This window comes from Acipenser ruthenus, chromosome 8 (genome assembly GCF_902713425.1).
Source record: "Acipenser ruthenus chromosome 8, fAciRut3.2 maternal haplotype, whole genome shotgun sequence".
NCBI classification, from domain to species: Eukaryota; Metazoa; Chordata; class Actinopteri; order Acipenseriformes; family Acipenseridae; genus Acipenser; species Acipenser ruthenus.
In genome coordinates this window covers 27,825,469-27,843,032 of record NC_081196.1, presented here as the reverse complement: position 1 = coordinate 27,843,032, position 17,564 = coordinate 27,825,469, and the positions used below count along the sequence as shown (strand labels likewise).

At 35.9% G+C, this 17,564-nt stretch overlaps 1 protein-coding gene across 10 annotated transcripts in view; it reads right to left on the bottom strand.

Annotated features, from left to right (window-relative positions):
- LOC117407178 (paraspeckle component 1-like) overlaps positions 1-17,564 on the bottom strand; it is a 153,682-nt gene that overhangs the window by 76,135 nt on the left and 59,983 nt on the right. For 5 of the 10 annotated variants that reach the window (XR_009329349.1, XR_009329350.1, XR_004545032.3 and 2 more), the window contains exons 7-8: positions 13,932-13,989; positions 6,327-6,496 (exon numbers count right to left, since the gene is read on the bottom strand). The exons of 2 other annotated variants lie outside the window; for them this stretch is intronic. Coding sequence is in view for 4 of the 8 variants with exons in the window: in XM_059028776.1 (XP_058884759.1) it covers positions 6,327-6,496; positions 13,932-13,989 (228 nt within the window). In the remaining 4 variants the exon portion in view is untranslated. Of the gene's footprint in view, positions 1-2,855; positions 3,534-4,989; positions 5,151-6,326; positions 6,497-13,931; positions 13,990-17,564 lie in introns of those variants that run through there. 3 more of the 10 variants (XM_034011874.2, XM_034011875.2, XR_009329351.1) reach the window with 2 other exon arrangements.

Below are 17,564 nucleotides of genomic sequence, written 5' to 3'. Positions count from 1 at the left end.
TTTGTTAACGGGCTCCCCAGGATTAAAAAAGCTGGAGCAGCAAAGAAAGCAGCAATGTCAGTACGAGCTGGGACAGAGGCACAGCACTAACTGCAGCCACTAGGAATACGGCTAAAAGACATTGGGGATTATATGTATATCTGTTATTTGTATCTTTATTATTTAAGTATCTTGCAGAGTTTATATTGATGCAAAATCTTAATGGAATAAATATATAATCTTACACCTGCAAATGACAGTAGTAGTAATCCAATGTTATTGGTCTGAGCAAGTTCGAAAAGTGTTTGGCCCTCCGGCTTCAGTCTAACCTGCTAAATGGCCCACAAGGTATTAAAGTTTGGGCACCCTTGAATTAGGAGTTTTTGCCACTGATCAACACAAAAAAGTCAATAATGTCAAAATGAAAAATAAAATCTACAAATTGTTCTAAATTAATTGCAAATATAAAACAGAAAATAACTGACTGCATAAGTATTCACCCCCTTTGCTATGACACACCTAAATAAGCTCTGGTGCAACCAATTGTCTTTAGAAGTCACGTAATTAGTTGAACGGAGTCCACATGTGGCAATTAAGGTGTTTCACATGATTTCAGGTTAAATACACCTGTCTCTGGGAGGTCCCACAGTTGGTTAGTACATTTCCTAACAAAAACTAAATCATGAAGACGAAGGAACATTCAAAGCAAATCCGGAATAAGGTTCTTCAAAATCACCAATCAGTTGTAGGCTATAAGAACATTTCCAAGGCTTTGAATATCCCCCGGAGCACAGTAAAGTCCATTATTAAGAAACAGAGAATATGGCACAACTGCGAATCTGTCTAGAACAGGCCGTCCTCAAAAACTGAGTATCCGGGAAAGAAGGGCACTAGTCAGGGGGTCCACCAAGAGGCCTATGGCAACTCTAAAGGAGTTACAGTCTTCCACGGCTGAGCTGGGAGACACTGTGCATACGGCAACAAAAGCCTGGGTGCTTCACAAAACTGGCCTTTATGGGAGAGTGGCAAAGAAAAAAACTCGCATCAAATTTCGGCTAGTTTGCCAGAAGGCATGTGGGAGACTCTGAGACCAAGTGGAAGAAGATTCTATGGTCTGATGAGACCAAAATAGAGCTTTTTGGCCTCAACGCTAAGCGCTATGTTTGGCGCAAGCCTAACATCGCACATCATCCTGAGAACACCATCCCTACCGTGAAGCATGGTGGTGGCAGCATCATGCTATGGGGATGCTCTCTGCGTCAGGGCCTGGAAAGCTCGTGAAGATAGAGGGCAAAATGAATGCAGCAAAGTACAGAGAAATCCTGAAGGAAAACCTGCTGAAGTCTGCAAGAGACGTGATACTTGGGAGAAGATTCATCTTCCAGCAGGACAATCACCCCAAACATACAGCCAAAGCCACACTGGAGTGGCTTAAATAAAAAGGTCAATGTCCTGGAGTGGCCCAGTCAAAGCCCGGACCTCAATCCAATTGAGAAAATTGCTGTTCACCAAAGGTCCCCATCCAACTTGGCAGAGCTTGAGCAATTTTGCAAAGAAGAATGGGCAAAAATTGCAGTGTCCAGATGTGCAAAGCTGGTAGAGACTTCTCCAAATAGACTCATGGCTGTAATTGCTGCCAAAGGTGCCTCTACCAAATATTGACTCAAGGGGGTGAAAACTTATGCAATCAATTATTTTCTGTTTTGTATTTGTAATTAATTTAGAACAATTTGTAGATTTTATTTTTCACTTTGACATTATGGACTTTTTTTTCTGTTGATCAGTGGCAAAAACTCCTAATAAATCAATTTTGATTCCATGTTGTAACACAATAAAATGTGGAAAAGTCCAAGGGGGGTGAATACTTTTGAGAGCCACTGTATGTTTAACTACTGGATAGTTTGTACTATTAAAAGCTGAGCTTCTAAGCTTTCCAACGATACCACCACTTTCAGTCTAGCTGCTAGCCTAAGCTGTGAACTCTGCCACATGATGAGAGGCTTAACTTCAGGAGATCATAGTTCCGGCTAGGAGTACCGCATACACACACTGAATACGTCTTTGGAAAGCCCAGAGTCTGTACTTTTACACAAGCCATAAACCAGGTAGGTCGTTTTTACAGTGCCTGAGTAATATGTGCGTAACATTCGGTGCGCTGGCCCCCCAAAATGAATGGGGCTGAGTTTTAAGATTTAAAGCGAAAGTCACCGCTTGCAAAACACGACCTAGATAGACTTAATATCATCTTTTTTTTCAAAACTGTTTACTTCCTACAGTGTACTGAGTTTCTATAATCCATAAAGATAGCAGACGAGAATCATGTACGAGAGAATAAAGTCTTGCGGCACTTAAAATATCCAGCACTACTTTTATTTATTTATTTTAACAAGAACTATTCAGAGTGTGGCTCATAGTGCTTTTGTCACTGACACCCACTTCCTTATAGATTGTTATAGCGTTTTAGGCATTCTAAATTGGGTGAAAAATACAGGAGCTTAGTGTCTTAAACTATCTCTGCAGGATTTTCCCGCACTGAAAGTTGCAGATATGCGGAAGCAACTTGGAAAATGCGAGATTCTCGCAATCCCACAATGAAATTCAAGCCCTGGGTTAAAGAAGAATAAAATCAAGTCCCAATCTAAATCTGATTGAGAATCTTTGGTATGAGCTGAAGAAGGCTGTGCACAAGACAAGTCCTCGGAATTTGAATGAACTGGAACAATTTTGCGTTGAAGATTGGTCAAAAATCACTAATCATGCCAAAAGCTCATTGCCAAATATCCTAATCGTTTAAAAGAGGTTATTATTGCTCAACTAGATGTTAATGTCATTTTCCTTGTCAGGGTATGAATACTTTTGAATTAGCATTTTTGGAGTTTAAAAAAAAAAAAAAAAAAAAATCTATTTCTATTTCTTGTAACTTTTTTTCCTCATCCACAAAAGCAAAAGTTTTGCTACTAAAGATTTTTCCAAAAAATCTTTTTTTTTTGAGAAATTTCTAAAAATTATACATTTCCATTAGGGTATGTAAACTTTATATATATATACACACACACACGATAGATAGATAGATATAGAAGCATGTACCAGTCTTCTGTTTCTTTTTTCTTTTTTTTAATTATTATTTCAGATTCAAGACTGCACAAGAGTTACAGCAAAAATCACATTTGCATTCAACACTTGCTGACAATGCGGCTACATACACTACAAAACCTTTAAGAGAGTAAGCTGCAAATTATGGTCACAACTAAAGTTGAATCTAGTTATACATATTAATGAAACAAATAAAAGAAACAGCAGGTAAAATGTAAGAAAGGGTATCTGCACTTTTTGATCTAAAAAGGAATACTCAAAAGACATTGAAATGCTCAGTATCTACGACGTTTATTAGGTCCATCAAAGTTCCCCCCTTGGTTTCCTCTCCCAAAACCACCAGGTCCACCACCCACAGCCCCTGCACTAGCTATTGGTGATTGTGGAGCTTCAACACCAGGCCTGCCAGCCAAAGGGGAGCCCATTTGTGGTGGACCAGCTTGCAGGAATCTATCACTGTGCTACAGGTTTATTCAATAAAGTACAAATTTGCAGTCCGTTGATTGAGGCCACAACACCCATGAAATTATTGGATTGGAAATATTCCAAGTGTTGGTCACGGAGGTCAGCAGACAGTCCAGCAGTACCAGGATCAATTGAGGAAGAGGGAAAAAGGAGTAATTTTATTAGTTATTGTAAAAATGGATGATACTTATGGCACACTTGTTGTAATGGTAAACTTTTCTACTGTTCCCTTTACTTTTAACTGAAAGAGCAGATACTGTAAGGACAATAAAATTAATTATAAAACATCACAAACTTCAAAAAATGCACTGCTGATTATAGATTTATTTCTGCACCAGAAGGATGTAATTTGCCTAATGGTAGAATACAGGGATGCTACTAGCGGGGTACAGCATAATCCTAAATAATAATAATAATAATAATAATAATAATAATAATAATAATAATAATAATAATTCTTTATCCAGATACAATTAGAATTATAAAAATAAAGCCCCGTCAACTATATTTTTAAGTGCCCTTTTAGGCAAAAGCTAATATGTACATGTTAACCCTGTTTCAGAAAATAAGTTTTGAATTTGATCAGGGCAGAATATCTTCTTGGCTACAAACAGGAGTTGTAACACCAGCTACCCGGATAAAAAGGGTAAAGTTTAACCTTTGATAATCCATACATTTTTGTCAATCGGTAGAACCAGTACAAGTACTTCTGTTTTATATAGTTTAAATATTAAGTGTTGAAACCTGACAAGTACATTGACTGGTCAAACAAATGGAGAATGCAAAAATATTAAGTGTTTGCAAATGTATGTGATCAAACGTTATGTCACCAATATAAGCAACTTGCGAGTTGTGTGCATGCTTTTGAGAAAATGATGGGAAAGCAGGATCTCAGTGACATCACAAGGGGCATGATAGTGAGTACCCATGCAATCAGCTCACCCGTTAACACTGTGGCAGCTGCATTGAACAAGACAGTATTCTGAGTGTTCCTGGAAACTTCATCGCAAACCTGAACTCTGGTTGCAATGACTGTTTGAGCCAGCAGGAGTGTGTTAGATATTGCGACAGCAACAGAGGTACTACCAAAATCACACAAACCAGAAAAATTGGACAAGCCACCTGTTACCACTTGAACAATGCACTGGTAGCTATAGATTGTGTATTATTAAAGTAATTCTAACATGTGTTGGCCAGTCAATGTGTAACACTACAACACATTCATCAATGTTTGCTGATCATCCAGGAATTCTGATCAATGCAGTCTCACTATTTCTTTGGCAGAGATACCATCAGATTTCTTGCTCTTTGAGACAGCCCTAAGGGATGTCCAGAATTAATCACCAAATACAGTAAGCATACATAGCATGCTCTTTAAGACCAGACCCTCAAAAGCATACATAAAAATGCTGACATCCGAAAGCCCTATATTTTCAAAATGTAATTACTCACCATAGTGAAAACAGACATTTTTGACTTGCTTACTGTATTCTATATTGCAGAATTTGAGCACTGGTTCAATATTTGATGGCCTTTCTCTCTCTATGGCTCGCAAGAGGATCATAATCTGCAACTTAATTGGCTCATGGATCTCCAAAGTGTAAAACATGTATCTGTGTGCATAAAATGTCGATATTTTTGGACAGACCCTAATAAGGAGGTCAAACTTTAATAAAAAAAAAAAGTAACAATATAAAATAAATCTATCATTTGAAAAAATCCACAAAAGCAGAATGCTGAAAGAGATTTACGACAAAGAGATCACCAGTAGTAGTGCATGAATTTAAAACAATCATGTGCCGAGACTGGTAAACATTACTGCTATGTACAGTTCTGCATCAGCTATATGCAGTGCACTTGTATGCATGATCAAAAATAAAAGCTTCTATATCAATGTGTATTAAATTAGTCAGAATTCACAAGTATTATTGGTTCAGTGGTCCATTATTATAATAGGTATTTAATTTGTATCGGCTTAGAAAATACCAATAAGTAATTATTAATGCTTATTAAAAAAAAGTACCTTTATAAACCTGTTAGATTACATAGGAGGTTAACATATCATTATGTTCAGTATCAGCTATAAAAGCAGTCTACAGGAGACTTTAAAGAATGAATTTACTTATAATTAGATATTTCAATTGACTTAAACATTAGTTTCCTACTACGAAGTAAGAATGCTGTGGAAACTTGAAACAGTTTTCATGAAAAGCAGAAGTAAAAAGCATGTTTAACTAATCAAAATGTAAATAAAGTGCAAGTTTTGTGAATATGCCCTCCCCCTCTGTATGCATGCCTAAAACAACAGTTCACAAAATCTTTACTACATAAAGTGACAAATGATGGGGTTTGCAATTAAGTACCATGTCAATTTATACTTAATATGGGAAAAGTTGCAAATATCATGTGAAGAAATGTTTTATTTAGAATGAGTTTTTTTCTACTTTGATCTAACCAGCTCAGATTGTTATACGAAGTACTGTGTTTTTGCATTAAGGTACTTTCACGCTTGTATATTTGATAATCAAAGAACAAATATATAGGTAAAATAAGCATGTCTTATTTATAAATCAGCTAACTATGATTTTTTATTTTAAAAAAATACAATAAATTTAAAATGACTTCAGGTGAACTAAGAATGCCACAAGCAAATGTCATCTTAACATTAGTATACAAAAATAAATAAAGCAAGAGCACATCCCAGTGTGAACATACCTTTAATGCAAATGTGCCTCAAATAGCAGCAAATGAAAGATCACAGAAATTAAATGATTCTAGCAATACATTACCATTGTTCCGTTATCTGGCATCATTGGTGCTCCCATGTTTGCTGCTCCTTCTGGCCCCATGGCAGGACCAGGTCCCATAGCAGTGCCAGACATTGCTCCTCTGTTGTTCATATTCATACCCATCATTTGAGGAGGGCCTTGGTTACCAGCAGCTACTGGGCTATACGTATCTATGCAAAACAATTTTTCTTTTACTCACAGGTATCAGTCACAGGCCAAAGCAGTTTAAAATGGTGCAAAAATCTAAAGCTTAAAGCAGGCTGTGTGAAGCTCCTGTTACTTCCAAACACAATGAATCAGTGTTTATTCTTTGGGACTGTACATTTGCCCCAAATAAAACACAGCATCAAAACCATAACCCCCAAATTACCTACTTAACACTACATTAACAGTTACCATATTTTCAGTTATGTACTTGGAACTAGAAATTCAGAATAGAAGAAATGAACTACAATGCCACTGTAAACTGTGAAATGTTTTTTTCTATGGTACTACAACAAGGAATGTAAGACTTGATACAAGTATTTTCACACTTTCTGATACTACTTTGTTCAACCCAAATATTAGTATTTTGTTAACCAAACTTAAAGCTGTCTTTTTGACCTGGTTTAAAATTAGTTTCTCAAAATAATAAGGTTGTTTAGTTCAACCTGGCACGTGAGTATCGAATTATAGAAACTTTAAGGCAAATCAAAAAATGCAATAGTTACCACATAACGTGGCTATCAGATTAAGATACCATCAACTTGTCCTCAAGACAATGCACTTATATAACTGAAGTGCAGAAAATGCATATACCAAAATATTAAGATGATTAAACATTAAAATTGATTCAGGAAAACACACGTCACTCAGCTCCTAAATTAAACCTGAAAAGTGTAAATCAGAAAAGTTCACAAATGCTCATATACATCCAAGGAGGATATTCCAGAAGTACATTCCATATAGTTAACGAAAAACAGACATTTTGAAATCTAACATGAAAAACTGTACAACTATTAAGGCTTCTGGTAGACACTTGCAAGAATTGTGCAGTTTCTTTGATTACATTATGTTCAATAAAATATCTAAATTGTGTTACATATTTTTATTTATTTATTTATTTTAATGAATGTCTCAATCCTAAATTTCTTGGTGATACTAAACTTTTGGTCATAGCTATATGTCAAACTTCTACTTGTACCCAATAGATGATGACCATGATGACCAGGGGTGTGGAATTAACAACAAGATTTGTCTGAGGGACAATAAGTTTTACCATTGTACTTTGCCTGTTGGACAAATGGTTTTATTTTTTTTATTTTATTTATTTTTTTTTTTTTTTACTACGTTCATTCTGTTGCTAGAAAAACACTCTGGGTAGATTTCTAGAGAGACACGCAAGTTTCTGAAAACTTAATTGCAGAAGTCTAGTACATACACACAAATATTTAAAAAATGTGTACCTTTAAACCAAAACTGCATACTTGCATATACATATTCCTTTGATTCATAAACCCTCAGTCATACATACAGTAACAAACGCACTTAAATGAATGCAATGGTATTATTACTAATTTACATTTTGTCTACACTAGGAGCCCAGTAAAGTTTGACTGCCAGCTCTAGGAATAACAGATAACATAATAAAATTACTTCTGATTTATCCATTTTGCACTATAAAAAAATAAAAACATCTTTCAGCTGGCAACCGACAGAGACTATAGTAAAAATAATCCATATTTCAGTGTTATGCATTTTATGAATTACATTTTAAGTTAGTTACATATTTACGTATTGTCATTTACTAACTTAAACACGGAGTCCGAGTAAATTACAGTACCTTTGTGCCGGGTCTGCTAAATAAAGAATTTACCGTAGATATGATAAACATTATAGATTTAAATGTACAGAAATTATGCAAACACTTGTGTCGTCGGTGCATCATATCTCACTTTCCTTCTAGCCTAGGGTTTAACCTGTTGCAGAAAGACAGGTCCCACTTACAATATACAGAAAAAGGCGTAATTTTAATGGAATTGATTACCTTTCTATCATCCGGAAGCCTAGTGAAGAAAAATATTTTGCGTTGTTTTATAGGGTATTCTGGCATTCCAGCAATATATTTCTATACCAAACTGGTGCTCCCGCATAGATATAAAAATATAACTCAAGGGTGCTCCAATTGACGCAAGATGTGTCCTTCTCTCCAGTAAAGCATTTTATACCATGTCTTATAAAAACTAGACTGCCAGTAATGTGAATGGTTCGTATTCCCATGTGTCTTTACAAGGCTGTCTTTATATGTTTTTATTTTTTATAAAGTGATACGTTATCATAACTTGCCATTATTCCTGAAACTAAGGCAGCTGCAGGATTTTCTTTTTTTCTTCTGCGCAAGGTAAAAGTGTGCTGTATGAAACAGATCACATTTAAATCATTTGGAAAAACTGTAGTTAACTGTCTCAGTCTTTTCAACTTTGGGTTCAAGAAAAAAAAAAAAAAAAAACAGAGCGTCGTATAAACCTAGTGCCACCGTCACTTTACATCTTAAGTTTGGTTATTCTACTTTTTTGTGTGTTTTGTGGGACATGGAGGGGGCAAGTAGATTTTTTTCAATAATTCCACACCTCTGTCGATACAAAAATGCTGAATACAGAAGTGTATGTAAGAATAGATGTTCTTGAAATTCACTATTTTGAAATAAAAAGCAGAATATTTAAGAAAGTCAATATATATTATATATATATATATATCATCTACAGTACAACACTGCATATCCAACCCCCTGTGGACTGGGGTATAGGCGGATGTGAAAAAGTTCAAAGTAAGCAAACGTAAACAAGATTAAATTAGGCTACAAATACAGTGTTGCTTTGGAGTTTGCTATATGCCATCTCCACGCAAAGCTTTTAAAAAAAAAAAAAAAAAAAAAAAAAAGAAGGGGTTAAATGTGCAGTAACCTGCTACTGATGGCTTCTGAAGTCCCTGCCTCCCTGGTTCTGCTTTCTTAATATCTCTGGTCATGGTACTTTGCGCGCTTTCTTGATATTGCCAACAGTCGATAAGCATTGCGCTTATGAAGCTTGCTTTGTTAATTCAAATGCATTTAAAAGCTACAACACACTGCCAATATCTGCAAGCGTGTGCTCCATTATATAAACACATTGCACAAAAAATGGCAGGGATGGGGTAAATTTCTATCCTTGCCAAATGGATGTGAAAATGTGGGTTTTGTTTAATTAATGAATAACCTGTTTAATTTAATTAGTGTCAGCTGCCTGTGATAAGCAGACAGGTATAAAAATAGAATCAAAAGGTTTGTCTGCGTGAAGCAGCGGTCTGTGTGTGAAGGCCAAAATCCTGTGTGTGTTACACAACTGGTGAACTGTGTGTAAAAGTGTTTTTGAAACCAGTAAACTGCTTAGCCATCCGGTTTATAGTTTAAGGATTTAAAGAAAAGTTTAGTTTAGCACTCCATGTGGGAGTTAGGTTTTTGTTTGGTTAATTTATTTTCTGTAAATAATAAAAGTGCTAAAAAAAATGCCTGCTACTTTGAAGGGCGCAAATGAAGGTAGCTGAAGGATTTGTTGAGAGAGAGAGAGAGAGAGAGAGAGAGCTCCATAAGTATTGGGACAGTGAAGTCAAAATTGCTATTTCTGCTGTACACTCAAGAAAAATGAGCAGAGCTGTGAAAAACAACCCTAAAATAAGTGTCTGTGAAATCACCAACAACCTCCAGAATGCTGGGGTGAAAGTGTCACAATCTACTGTTCGCAGAAGACCTCAGCAGCAGAATTACAAAGGCTACACTGCAAGATGCAAACCTCTGATCAGCAACAAAAACATAAAGGCCAGATTATAAATTTGCTAAAAAAGTACAGAGATGAGCCAGTAGAGTTTTGGAACAGAGTTATATGGACAGATGAGACGAAGATTAACATTTATCAAAGTGATGGGAAGGCAAAAGTGTGGAGAAAAATAAAAGAAACTGCAGATGTTCCAAAGCATACCATCTCATCTGTGAAGCATGGTGGAGGTAGTGTCATGGCATGGGCATGCATGGCTGCCTCTGGAACGGGATCACTCATCTTTATTGATGATGTAACAAATGATGGCAGCAGCAGAATGACTTCAGAAGTGTACAGAAGCATCTTGGCTACCACTGTACAAGAAAATGCCACCAGACTCATTGGGCTACGCTTCACAATGCAACAGGGCAATGACCCAAAACACACTGCCAACGCAACCAAGGAGTTCATCAGGAGAAAAAAGTGTAACATTTTAGACTGGCTAAAAAGTCTATCTCTTGATTTAAATCCGACTGAACATGCATTTCACTTGCTGAAGAGGAGACTGAAGTCAGAAACTCCCCAAAACAATCAACAGCTGAAAATGGCTGCAGTAAAGGCTTGACAAAGCATCTCAAATGAAGATACCAAGTTTGGTGATGTCAATGGGTCGCAGACTCACTGCTGTTATTGCCAGGCCCACCGAGAGGGCGGGAAGGACGGGGAAATTTCCCCGGGACCCAACGCCTCGAAAGGGGGCCCTGATGAAGGGGGAACTTTTTTTTTTTTTTTTTTTTAATATATATAAAATATTTTAAAACAACTAGCCCTACACAAGACCCTTTGCGTTCCCACCACCACATTAAAAAGAAAAACTCCCATACTGCACACCGAGCCAATGTGCTTCTGTTGTGTAATGATTGTGTATTTAGGCGCTGTCAAACACTTCCTTTCACACAATGATTTGAACTTTCGCATTTCATATTTTACTACACCAAAAAGCTGAAAAACAGGCATAGTAATTTTATGTTTTTTAAAGACTTTAAACAACTTTAAAAGAACCCTAAAGTTGCACAAAATATACCACAGTATGAATTATTCTATTAAGATCTATAATTTGCTCAAAACAACGTGGTGCAGCAGTTTGTTAGAAAAATTGTATCGTGTAAAATAAAGAAAGTACTTTCTTCAGCTGGTGGTAAACACAATTAGAGATTAGAGTTATATTGCTTAAAATACAAATATATTTACCAATACAGACTATTAAGAGCAGAGATGACTGGTTTATTTTTGGCGGGGGCGGCAGCGGGAAATACCAATCCTTCCCCAGGGCCCATGACGCCTCTCGGCAGCCCTGGTTAGTTGGTAAAACATGTATGTCTTGAAACCACCAGAAATAAAAGGTGACATTCTGTACTTTTGCCTCATATTCATCTTTTACTCATATTTTCATAATGCTGGAGTGTACAGCAAAAATAGCAATTTTGACTTCAATGTCCCAATACTTATGGAGGGCACTGTGTAATATATATATATACATATGCATACATACACACACACACACACACTGTGTCGATTAAAATTGGTAGATTAATTTGTGCACATTTTTAATAAAGGTAACGATCTTATAGCAGCTGTCCGGCATAGTAATACTAAAAAATCAATAGAATCTAAAATAAAATGAAAAAAAGCCCAATGGGAATTTGGTCTTTTTAAAAACATGTTTATTATTATTTTTATTTTAGTAAATATAACATTTTCACAGAACAACCGTTGTTTCAGGCCACTGTAATTTGAATGTTGGAAGTGGAGGGTACATCCCTTCCTGTGTCCCTCCCTTTATTTTTTTTATTTTTTTTAAAAACAAACAAACTCCAAATTTTCTGAGAAAGTTCTTCTTGAAAATTGATTTGTAACCAAATCGACTACAATGTCTCCACTGTCTGATAACATTTTAAAATTTGTATAAAGCAATACTGTTATCATATACACACGTATTGCACAATAACACAAAGCAAATTAAATATCTACTTGTTGACGCGTTTTTTATTTTAGCTAACGAGGTGTTCACGTGTGTCAGCAATGCACTACCAAAAGCCACAAGGCACTGATGCCAGCTCCCTAGCAACAAGCCTCCTATGTTGTTGTTGGGAATGGATTATTTCAATGTAGCGGGTTTGTGCATTTGAGAAACGAGAGGAAGACTCATGAAATTAATTGGAGACTGAAGTTGATAAGAAGCAATTACCCTCCGCTGCACAAATTAAAACGGTGTGCTGCTTTTTATACGAAAAACGAGAAAAAGCAGGTTGCGTAGAGAATTTATACTGGACCCTGACGCACCCAATAAAACGATGGAGTGGTTGTACAGTATTTATTTGTTAGCCTATCTGTTTTTCTATGGGTCTCTCTCTATATCGCGGCCCTCGATATATAGCGGATTTATATTGGACCCCTACACCGCGATATATCGAGTGGGTGGTGTATAAAAGATTCTGCACGATTAAATTGTAAAAATAAAAAAATAATCTGCGATCAGCTCTTTAGTTGATAATCTGTCCGATTAATCTGTTACTTGGAGCAGCTCTAATTTATTTATTTATTTTATTTATATAATAATTCATTCCCTGCACACTATTTTAATATACTTGAGTGCATACAACACAATAAGTGCAGTCATTGTTTGAATAGAAAGTTAGTCACGGAACTGCATTATGGAGCAAAGCACTTAACGTGAAGGACTTATGAATGGGAGGTTTACTTCTTAAAAAACTTTGACAGTTCATTGCTTAGAAAGACTGTTACTTGTATCTGTTGGTTCCAGTATCGTAGAATCAATCTAGTCTGCTGTACCGCCTGCATGCTTCAAACATGCCTTCACTTTTCAAAATACACTTTCTAGCAGTTATTCTGCTACAGGCAGCAACAACAGAACAATTTAATCCTGTCAGTTTCGACAGAGTACTGTTTTTAAAATTCAGGATCTCTGCAAGCCTGTGCATCAAGCTACATCATGTCAGTATGATACAGGGTGTCCCACTTGAAAGTAGCCCCGTAAGTATTTCAGTTAGATCTTGGCATTCAGTCCATGTTGGGAGTGACGTTCCTATATAAACCAAGTTTGTAATAACTAGGATTCTTGTACTTGTATTTGTACGTTGTAATACTTACTGGGCTCATTTCAGTGGGATGTCCTGTATAACCAATGCTATTGCAAATTTGAATGAGATGGGTGCAGTAATTGTATCAATTAAATGTGACTAAAACCAAGATTACATTTTTTTTTTTAATCACAAGATTAATAGCGATTCGTTTTTTTAATCGCTTGACAGCCTAGAGAGAGAGAGCGCGAGAGCGAGAGAGAGTTTAACCCCAAACTAATACCGTGGGTCTATTCATTTGATCTAACTGGTGGCGGACTTTATGTACAGATTATTACACTGTATGACATTACTCAAATATTCAGAGATTTATGAGCTATGAAATGTGACAAAGGTGATGGGCTTCTATTGACACCAGATGTACCAATACTCTGCTGAAAGCATTGCAAATGTTGGTTAATGACACAGAAAACACACAAGTTGCTAAGCAGATCGAAATCTGTTATAAATCGTGATCAAAAATATCCAGAGATTTCATAGATCGTTACAAGATGAAGATGACATTCACTTTACATGTCCAGCTAAAAGTGTTCTAGAAGTAATACACCATAGTACTATAACCAACAATTGTACAGTAAATACAAATTGAATAATGTACAGTCCCAAAAAAAAATAAAATCACAGAACATAAGAGAAGCATACACAGCTGCTTGTGTATGTGATTATGACCCTACCTCCCATATTAATTGCTCCTCGGGGACCCATATCACCCATTCTCATTTCCTGTTCTCTCTGGAAGTAAAAACAGTTTGCAACCTATTGTTAAAATACTTTGCCATTGATCTTGTGTTACAGAGGTTTGGATAACATCACCATAATATAGCATCTATATAATATCAACACTACTTTTTGATCTGATTGTTAAACCTGTTTTTTGAAATAAGTTAAAAACACCCACACACAACATTTTTGCAACAAAAATGTCCAAAATTGTCATCATTCTCCACAACCATACAATGGGGATGGGGACTGTTTTTTTGCTTTCAGGAAAAGGGTTACATTTTTCAGCACAAAATATACACTTGGCTTCCTGTTTATTAGTTCTCTCTCCACTAAATCAAGCATCAAATCAAGTTTTGAAAAGGAAAATGTCATTCTTTACCCACAATTATGGTGATCTAACAGTAATGTTATGAGATATGGCGAGTGCATAGCTGTTTAAAATTATAAACGTCCATTTATTGCAAGGTTAACCAGGGTCTTTATCTAACCAAAAAGACTGATACAGTTGCTTTACTTGGTCCTGCAGTCTGTAAGTGTATTGGCTAAACTAAGAATTTCTATAGAGAAATAACACTGGAGCACTACTTTTGTTCAAAGTGCTGTGTTTCTGACATTCTAACATTAATTCAAGTGTCTTATGTTTCTATAAGGAGGGGAAAAAACAGTATAGTTGTTTATTATAATGTCAATCTATTATTATAACTTAAATAAATCTAGATATCCTTATGTATTTTGTACAGGGCTCCTCCTTTATAACAATGTAGCAAAGAGCCACAGGTGAGACCATGCAACCAGTGTTCTGCTTACGAGGGAACACTGCACCACATACTTAGAACAAAAATAACATAAAACATACAACAGAAATGGTTTTTTTTTCATATTCAAGATTAAGGACACTACAAAATGTATCTTAGTAGGTTCTCAAAACAGTCCCCCATAATAAAAATGGATTATTCATGCATTACTTTGAGACACTACGTTCATATTTTTTGTCTACTAGTCTTTTCATTTGACAGCAGTGTGGAGTAGTGGTTAGGGCTCTGGACTTTTGACCGGAAAGTCATGGGTTCAATCCCAGGTGGGGGACACTGCTGCTGTACCCTTGAGCAAGGTACTTTACCTAGATTGCTCCAGTAAAAACCCAACTGTATAAATGGGTAATTGTATGTAAAAATAATGTGTAAAAAATAATGTAATTGTATGTAAAAATAATGTGATATCTTGTAACAATTGTAAGTCACCCTGGATAAGGGCGCCTGCTAAGAAATAAATAATAAATAATAATAATTTGCATGCACACACCTTTCCGGGATGCTACTGTGATGTCATTGTATAGCAATAGAAACATTTAAGCTTTCAGGTATTACGTAATATTCCTTTCTAATAGAACGGACAATAGGCCCCATAAAGTATAGAATTATAAAAGTAATAGTAACCATCATTACTCAACCCAATGCTACAAAAGACAAACCAAAGTACTTTTCTGATCAGCAACCAAGGCTGCACCAGAAGGTTGATCTGACCGGAGAAATAAATTAATCCTTGCTATTGGTTTAAAAAAAAAAAAAAGGACTTAAGGAAACATTTGATTTTTTAACTAAAACAGTAATTTAAAAAAAATTCAATTGGAGTCTATAAATCCAAAGTAAAGGTATAATTGGATTGGTTTTCCTGTATGGATTTTTTGTAATGAAAATAAATCAAGGACTGATGCTTCTTCTTTGCCTCTCAGAAACAGTGGGAAAAATGTTTACATGAACATTTACTCACTTAGATGAGGCTAACATAACTTTATTCTTTTTTTGTTTTAATCATTTACTGCTTATCCAGTACACTGTACACAATCTTTAAAAATCAAAGTCCTGAAAGCTCTAAATTACTTTGTGTGTGGGGGGCGGGCAGGTTTGAAGTCTCCCATTTCCAGTTGTGTGTCCTGTCTTACATTAGTGCTAGTATGGTAGGTAGCCAATAAACTTTCGGACTCTGGATTCGTGTTGGACAAGTCACATCAGTTAATTTTTATTTTCATTTTCCTGATCTGAGAATTAAAGCTCAACCCTTAAATGGAAGAATCTGACATGAAGATTGCCAAGTTATGGGGTAAAGGAAAGGGAGGACGGAAATGCGATGTTTGGCCAATTATTGGATTTCGTGTAGACAGTAAATGCTTTTGACATGATGTTAAAAGTAATGTTAATTAACAAGTATATTTCAGATCAAAATGACTTCTGTTTATATAACAAACAAAAAAACACAACACACACACACACACAACACTATTGATTTAATAATGTCTTAGACACATGGTGAGGATTCAGGCACATTCAGTTGTTACCTGAACACTAGTACTATATATATGTGTTCTCATTTGAATGTATGTTGTGCTTTGCTGTTTAACATATGCACAGCAGCGTTTTTAGTTATTGGATCTTCTGATAAAAATCCTAATGTTTGTTTTTGATATTGAAAAATAAAAAGCTGTTGATGCTGTTAACTGTTAACATTGTAATTTTATTGGCACCTAACAGGATGAGACAGCAGATGTTCTTGTCTATATAAGAGGTGCTGGGTCTTTGCTATTCAGCACATTTATATTAGTAAATTATTTCTCTCAAGATTTTAGAGCAACTGTGAGCCAACCCCATGTCACTGTAACATGGTGGACTGGAAAGGAATACAGAATTAAATATAATAGTTAGAATATACAACATATTTCCCATTTAAATTGAGAATGTCATGTGTGGGGACATTATAGGTAGGGCAGCTCATGAACCTTACCCTTCAAATGCACATACTCTTCATATTCGCCTTACCCACAACAAAACATGCATCCCCCCAAAAAAAAGATTAAAATTACACTATAAATAAAATATTTAAAAAATCTCCTTACCCTGCAGAATTATCCTGAATGAGAAAACAAAATATAATTTCACCTTCCTGCTACATCCTCCAATTTAATGCAGGAACATTCCCAATAGGTTACATATATCGCATTACACCTACAAACCCCATTAGGATTGAAAACATGCGTGCTTTTGTTACATTACGGCCTTTTCAGCCAGGCAGGTCACCCCTAAGAACTCGCACCGCAGGTTCAATCCCTCGCTCCTGCCCTTCACGGACTGAAACATTCACATGAAGTTTGTGCCAGATGATTAGGCAAGTGTGCTAGATTACAGAATTACTGTAAAAAAACTAACACCAACTAAAAAAGGTAAAATGACAAAACTATTTAAACAATTGAAATAATAAATACAATTATATATAATTATTGTACATGCCCATTAAGCAAACTTTAAACCCAACCCGTTTAAACCATTCCCATAGAAAGATGTTCATACAGTCAACACTCGGATATCCGTTACCCAGATACACGTCAGTCGCGTTTTACTGCCCTTGTATTAAGAATAAAATCAATCCCCATTATATACATGTAACAAATAAGTGCACTTACCCGTCACACGCTATTTCCAACTCCGTCACCAGTTTTCTGATACAAAGCCCATCTCTTCAATGTTACAAAGTACTTGTTTATCCGTCAGAGCCCACTTTTTTTTGTTCCTCGCATGCCAATTCATTCTGTC